Source organism: Salvelinus namaycush, unplaced genomic scaffold (genome assembly GCF_016432855.1).
Source record: "Salvelinus namaycush isolate Seneca unplaced genomic scaffold, SaNama_1.0 Scaffold161, whole genome shotgun sequence".
NCBI classification, from domain to species: Eukaryota; Metazoa; Chordata; class Actinopteri; order Salmoniformes; family Salmonidae; genus Salvelinus; species Salvelinus namaycush.
The window spans coordinates 344,802-352,615 of NW_024058353.1; the positions used below are offsets into that span (position 1 = coordinate 344,802).

The 7,814-nt window shown below is 45.0% G+C and overlaps 1 protein-coding gene across 1 annotated transcript; it reads right to left on the minus strand.

Annotated features, from left to right (window-relative positions):
• Positions 1–311: 311 nt before the first annotated feature.
• Positions 312–4,843, minus strand: LOC120037187 (regulator of G-protein signaling 9-like; the record flags this gene model as incomplete). Its single annotated transcript, XM_038983361.1, has 6 exons — positions 312–1,909; positions 2,255–2,337; positions 3,411–3,549; positions 3,635–3,722; positions 4,386–4,501; positions 4,746–4,843. Coding segments are annotated over 6 exons (684 nt in total), but the record flags the coding sequence as incomplete, so codon positions are not given.
• Between the last annotated feature and the right edge of the window lie 2,971 nt (positions 4,844–7,814).

The following is a 7,814-nucleotide window of genomic DNA, read 5'->3' on the forward strand; positions in this document are numbered from 1 at the left end:
GTGTGATTTAATTAATATAGATAATGGATAATGTTTTAGTATATACCTGACCACTGTCTGGGTCCTGCTGCTAAGATTGGAGACAGGTGAGGATAGTCACACATACAGACAGTACACACACACACACAGTACACAGACAGACCGTACACACAGTACACATACAGTACACACAGTACACACACACATACAGACAGTACACACACACAGACAGTACATATACAGACAGTACACACACACAGCCAGTACACACATACAGACAGACACATTATTAATGTTCTGAAGCAGCAGGTCCATTAAAGGGTTTATGGTTTTATTACATATTTTATAATAATTGGGTCGGAGACCGGATTATCAGAACAGAGGTAGAGGGGAACAAAACGTCAGCCTGCAGACAGACAACATGTTCTATACACTGACAGACAGACAGGAGTGTGTAGACAGGTTCAGCTTTGACATAGTGTTGTAGAAATAGCTAGAGAGACAAATGATGCAAAAGACATATGAACAATACACCACCTACAGAGGTATGGGACATGTGAGACTTACAAACACACACAAATATAATATACATTTTGCAGACTGTGGTAACGATAACTTATCTATCTCTGGCTGAAGACTGGTAACGATAACTGTTATCTATCTCTGGCTGAAGACTGGTAACGATAACTGTTATCTATCTCTGGCTGAAGACTGGTAACGATAACTGTTATCTATCTCTGGCTGAAGACTGGTAATGATAACTGTTATCTCTGGCTGAAGACTGGTAACGATAACGTATCTATCTAGTTGCAGACTGGTATCTATCTCTGGCTGAAGACTGGTAACGATAATGTATCTATCTAGTTGCAGACTGGTATCTATCTCTGGCTGAAGACTGGTAACGATAACTGTTATCCATCTCTGGCTGAAGACTGGTAACGATAACGTATCTATCTAGTTGCAGACTGGTAACTATCTCTGGCTGAAGACTGGTAACGATAATGTATCTATCTAGTTGCAGACTGGTAACAACTGGTATCTATCTCTGGCTGAAGACTGGTAACGATAACTGTTATCTATCTCTGGCTGAAGACTGGTAACGATAACTGTTATCTATCTCTGGCTGAAGACCGGTAACGATAACTGTTATCTATCTCTGGCAGAAGACTGGTAACGATAACTGTTATCTATCTAGTTGCAGACTGGTAATGATAATGTATCTATCTAGTTGCAGACTGGTATCAACTGGTATCTACCTCTGGCTTTCCGTTTCCTTCTAACAGTCACGTGGCTCTTCCAGATGTATATATTTCTCCTCTGCAGCAGTTGATATAGTATGTTGTGTATCAGAGGGCCCCTACAGACAGTCCCTGTGATCTGTCCATCTGAACTAAAGTAGCTTTTATCATCTGGTCAGCAGATTCATTCTCAGTACAGTAACTGGCCTTAACTGGTACAGTAACTGGCCTTAACTGGTACAGTAACTGGCCTTAACTGGTACAGTAACTGGCCTTAACGCAACACAGCTACTCAACAGCCAATCGTTTATTTCCCTCAATCAACCAATCCGTACTGGCTTGACATCAGTGGTCGAGGACATCAGTTATTCTATACATTACCAATATCTCCATTAAAACAATAACTAGTAAGTCCATTATTTAGGACTTTAAGTAGTCCTATGTAACACCATCTCCATGGAAACCAAATATATATTAGATGAACAACAGTATGTATATTAAACTCTATTTCCCATGATGCCCTGGGCTCTCTCTACTTCCTGTCCAGCTTGTTGGTGGCCACCATGGCTTTGACGTCAATGGGCCTGGCAGCAACAGCTGCTGCTGCCTTCTCCTCCTCCTCCTGCTGCCACAGCAGGATGGGGCTGACGCCTGGGTTACGATTCTTCACATTGGCCTCCAACTGGGCATCACTGGAGAGGAGGGAGAGGGAGAGGGAAGAGAGAGAGAAGGGGCGGTGAGAGACAGAGGGGGGAGAGAGAGACAGAGAAGGGGAAGGGGTGGTGAGAGAGAGGAGAGGGGGAGGAGAAAAGAGGTGAGTGTAGATGATCACTCATATTGCACATCAAGACCACTGCTGTTGTTGAATTTCCATGATCCTCCAAGTCCAGCGGAATGTCTCTGGTAAAAGGAGAGCGATGCAACACATGATACTATCTCTATAAACTGTCTGGAGGGGACTTGGTCGAGACAGGTGAATGTTTCAGTCCAATAAACAATGATATTGTGTAGGTGCAGAATATCCTGCAGCGTCTTACGTGAAGACGTGAGGCGACGGGACCAGAGCCCTCTTCTGCATGTCTTTGTGGACCGGAGACTTGAGATAACGGTAGAAGGTATCCTGGGACAGAGACAGAGGAGGGGACATTATAAAACATGTCTTTGTGGACCGGAGACTTGAGATAACGGTAGAAGGTATCCTGGGACAGAGACAGAGGGGACATTATAAAACATGTCTTTGTGGACCGGAGACTTGAGGTAACAGTAGAAGGTATCCTGGGACAGACAGAGGGGACATTATAAAACATGTCTTTGTGGACCGGAGACTTGAGGTAACAGTAGAAGGTATCCTGGGACAGACAGAGGAGGGGACATTATAAAACATGTCTTTGTGGACCGGAGACTTGAGGTAACAGTAGAAGGTATCCTGGGACAGACAGAGGAGGGGACATTATAAAACATGTCTTTGTGGACCGGAGACTTGAGGTAACAGTAGAAGGTATCCTGGGACAGAGACAGAGGAAGGGACATTATAAAACATGTCTTTGTGGACCGGAGACTTGAGGTAACAGTAGAAGGTATCCTGGGACAGACAGAGGGGACATTATAAAACATGTCTTTGTGGACCGGAGACTTGAGGTAACAGTAGAAGGTATCCTGGGACAGAGACAGAGGAGGGGACATTATAAAACATGTCTTTGTGGACCGGAGACTTGAGGTAACAGTAGAAGGTATCCTGGGACAGACAGAGGAAGGGACATTATAAAACATGTCTTTGTGGACCGGAGACTTGAGGTAACAGTAGAAGGTATCCTGGGACAGACAGAGGAAGGGACATTATAAAACCTTGAAGTTTTAATGTATTTTATTTGCAGCACCTCTGCTGCTAAAAAAAAGAGACACAAAAAAGTAAAATAATATTTCATTGAGTGCAGGGTTTTCCTTTGGAACCCGGCACCCAAATACTTCTCAGTTACTAGAACCTTCTGAGTTGAGCCAATTCCTCATTCTGACGTTATGAAACGGACAATCTGGCGTTCCGGCCGTGCGTCATGACAACTAACTTTATATGATCCTGCTCACCTTTGTTTACTGTGCGTTGTGTTATAGAGGTCGTTCAGTGAACGATGCTGGTGTGATGAATAAGCCTGTCCCCTCTGTTTGGAGGGACTAATACTACACACACACACACACCTTCTTCATGAGCAGGAAGATGTGTGTCTGAGCAGCGTCGAGGACGTAGCGGTGAGGAACAACCAGGCCCTTCACCGTCAGCCCCATGGTACGACCATCAATGTTGATCCATCGAGGAGCTCCAGGTTTCAGAAAGGTGCTACACACACACACACACACACACACACCAAGGTTAAAAACCAAGAAGCAACTCTCTCTGTCACACACTCTCCAGTGTAACTCACTTGAAGATGAACTGGGATTTCTCTGGTATGGCAGATGCTGCTCCCCACCTCATCTCCTCAGCTGCCTCGTAGAACGCCATGTTCTCCGCTGCACGCACACACACACACACACACACACACACACACACACACACACACACACACACACACACGTGTGGTTAGTAGAAATGCTAGGTTAGCTGAGCTGCATACTACAGCATGCAAGGTAAACCGTAGGGTGCATCCTAAATGAAATGGCTCCCTATTCCCTACATATGGCACCCTATGTAGTGCACTTTGGGATGACTCTTTCCTCCCTTGCGTCGTCTGTTGGAGGAACTATTCATCTTTCCTCCCTTGCGTCCTCTGTTGGAGGAACTATTCATCTTTCCACCCAGTATGCTTTGAGGAGGCAAGGAAAAAGGACACAAGGAATCGAGAAAAAAACAAATTGAGGAAAGAATGTGTTTTTTTATATTTTATTGTACCTTTATTTAACTTGGCAAGTCAGTTAAGAATAAATTCTTATTTTACAATGACGGCCTGCCCCGGCCAAACCCTAACCCGGACATGCTGGGCCAATTGTGTGCCGCCCGATTCCCGATCACGGTCGGTTGTGAAACAGCCCAGGATCGAACCAGGGTCTGTAGTGCCGCCTTTAGCACTGAGATGCAGTGCCACTCGGAGCGATTTGACCTCTGACCTCATTAGGGCTTGTGTAAGGAAAAAGTATATGTGTGTGTGTGTGTGTGTGTGTGTGTGGTGTACTGACCACTGTGCTCCTTCTTGAGGAAGAGCTTGAAGTCGACTCTGCCTCGTGGGTCACTGATCAGCTCCCAGAAGCTCAACACCCAACGCTCCACACTCAACTTAGTGGGGATGTCCACACTGATGAAGAGAGAGAGAGGGAGAGGAGGAGAGAGGGGGAGGAGAGAGATTGGGAGGAGAGAGATTGGGAGGAGAGAGATTGGGAGGAGAGAGGGGGAGGAGAGGGAGGGAGGAGAGAGGGAGGAGAGAGAAATTCTAATGAAGTCATCATGATCTTCAATCAAGACTTTGATCAGTAGAATCAAGTGTATTTCTACTGGGCCGGAGCAAAACTGTGCACCTGTGTTCAGTTGCCAGAACGTACCTTCTTGAGTTGAGTTGCCAGAACTCGTCACTGTCCGTTATCCAGGGGTTGCTGGGGACAGGGGTCGTCAGGAACGGGTCGTGATTGTGGTGGGTTTGTCACGTACTTGACAAAGCTACGGAGAACAGAGGGGACAGAAACGTTGTGAACCTTCATCATACGTTGTCATCCCAAAAATAATCATATATATACAATAAAATAACTTCTCTCATTATACTGTAACGTTGGGGGTTATTTTATTTAGGACGGGTCTTACATTTCTGAACACAATTATAATGTTACTGGTCTCAGTCAGTCAGTCAGTCATTCAGCCAATCAAAGAATCAAATGACCAGACACAAACACAACCTATCAATGAATGAATGTGTGCAGTGTATTGAGAAGGACTTACGCTGTGAGGGACACAGACGATTTGACAGCTGACCTCATTAGGGCTTGTGTAAAGAAAATGTTCTGGGGAGCAGGAGAGAGGAGAGGATAGAGGGGGGTAAATAAGGAGGAGAGGAGGACATGAGGAGAGGATAGAGGGGGGTAAATAAGGAGGAGAGGAGGACATGAGGAGAGGATAGAGGGGGATAAATAAGGAGGAGAGGAGGACATGAGGAGGAGAGTGAAGAGAGGAAAGAAGGAGGAGGAGGAGAGGAGAAGGAAAGAGGAGTGAAGAGAGGAAAGAAGGAGGAGAGAGAAGAGAGGCGAGATGAGGAGAAGGAAAGAGGAGTGAAGAGAGGAAAGAAGGAGGAGAGAGAAGAGAGGCGAGATGAGGAGAAGGAAAGAGGAGAGAGGAAAGAAGGAGGAGAGAAGAGAGGCGAGACGAGGAGAAGGAAAGAGGAGAGGAGAGAGAAAAGAAGGAGAGAAGAGAGGCAAGACGAGGAGAAGGAAAGAGGAGAGAATGAGAGAAAAAAAGGGGAGAGAAGGAGAGAAGAGAGGAAGGGGAGAGGAGGACAGGAAGGCGAGGAGAGGAAGAGGAGATACATGATATGCCTGTAATTTCTGTACTTAATCTATTTTCTACACAAACACAAACTTGAGGGCATTGGGTTATTCAGGTATTCCAGTGCAGAAGTGATGTCTTACGGTTCTCCTGACCATGTCGAAGGTTAACACCTGAAAACCAATGAGAGAAGAACAGCTTGTTATCACAGGCTACACCACAGTCACAGGCTACACCACAGTCACAGGCTACACCACAGTCACAGGCTACACCACAGTCACAGGCTACAACACAGTCACAGACTACACCACAGTCACAGGCTACACCACAGAGTGAAGGTGTGTGTGTGTGTGTGTGTGTGTGTGTGTGGTTTCGTATAAACCCTCCTCTCGACAACAGGTGAAGGATGTGATGGAATAGAATCTGAAGGAAGAGACGACAAAACAAACTGTCAAATGAAGAGCAGAGAGAGAAAATACAAACCCTCCAACCCAAAAAGGACTGTGGTGTTGAAAGCTTTGACTATGTACAGACTCAGTGAGCATTGCCTTGCTATTGAGAAAGGCCGCCGTAGGCAGACCTGGCTCTCTAGAGTAGACAGGCTATGTGCACACTGCCCACAAAATGAGGTGGAAACTGAGCTGCACTTCCTAACCTCCTGCCCAATGTATGACCATATTAGAGACTCATATTTCCCTCAGATTACACAGATCCACAAATAATTAGAAAACAAACCCGATTTTGATAAACTCCCATATCTACTGGGTGAAATACCACAGTGTGCCATCACAGCAGCAAGATTTGTGACCTGTTGCCACAAGAAAAGGGTGACCAGTGAAGAACAAACACCATTGTAAATACAACCCATATTTATGTTTATTTATTTTCCCTTCTGTACTTTAACAATTTGCACATAATATGACATTTGTAATGTCTTTATTCTTTGGGAACTTTTGTGCGTGTAATGTTTACTGTTCATTTTTGTTTATCATCTACTTCACTTTCTTTGGCAATGTTAACATATGTTTTCCATGCCAATAAAGACCTTGAATTGAAATTGAGAGGTAGAGAGAGAGGTAGAGAGTGGGGTAGAGAAGTAGAGAGAGAGAGAGAGAGAGAGAGAGGTAGAGAGAGAGGTAGAGAGAGAGCGGTAGAGAAAGAGAGGTAGAGAGATACAGAGAGGTAGAAAAGAGAAGTAGAGAGAGAGAGGTAGAAAAAGAGAAGTAGAGAGTGGGGTAGAGAGTAGTAGACTCCCTGCTAATCCTCAGTAATGTTCTTAGAGCTCTGAGAAGCAGGTGGTTCTCTCTCTCTGTCTCCTCTCTCTGATTATCTTCATTCTCTCTCTCTGATTATCTTCATTCTCTCTCTCTCTGTCTCCTCTCTCTCAACTTTCCCTTCACTCTCTCTATTCAGTCTCCCACATCTCTTCATCTCAGACTGGTGGAGTGATGACATATGTGGTGGCAGGTAGCCTATCGGTTAAGAGTGTTGGACCAGTAACATAAAGGTTGCTGGTTCAAATCCCGAGTCAACTAGGTGAGAAATCTGCCCTTGAACAAGGCACTTAACCCTAATGGCTCCTGTAAGTCTCTCTGGATAAGAGCGTCTGGTAAATTACAAAGATGTCAAATTGAAATATGACAAGGGAAAGAATCCCCCCCCGATCTGCATGGGCACATGTTCGAAGCACTCGATGCGAAGCAAATTAAGCACTGCTTTCACCCAATACTGATACGTCCAAATAACCAGTGACGAAAACCCTGAAAGAAACCTGAATGAATACTGCTCGTTATTACGTGTCCTACTCAGTCCTGGCAGATTCCCTCTGGTTTCCACACAGAATCTGCCTATTGGAGATCACATTATAACACCTCCTACCACCTCTCAACATAGTTCCAACGTCAAACTCTTTTATTTGAACCTCAAACCAGGAAGTCCAAAATAAATCCTATTGAGATAACAAGGATGCTTCCCAAACGACAACACATTATACACTTAGTGGAGAAACATTATGAACACCTGCTCTGTCCAGGACAGACTGACCAGGTGAATCCAGGTGAAAGCTATGATCCCTTATTGATGTCACTGGTTAAATCCACTTCAATCAGTGTAGATGAAGGGGAGGAGACCTGGTTAAA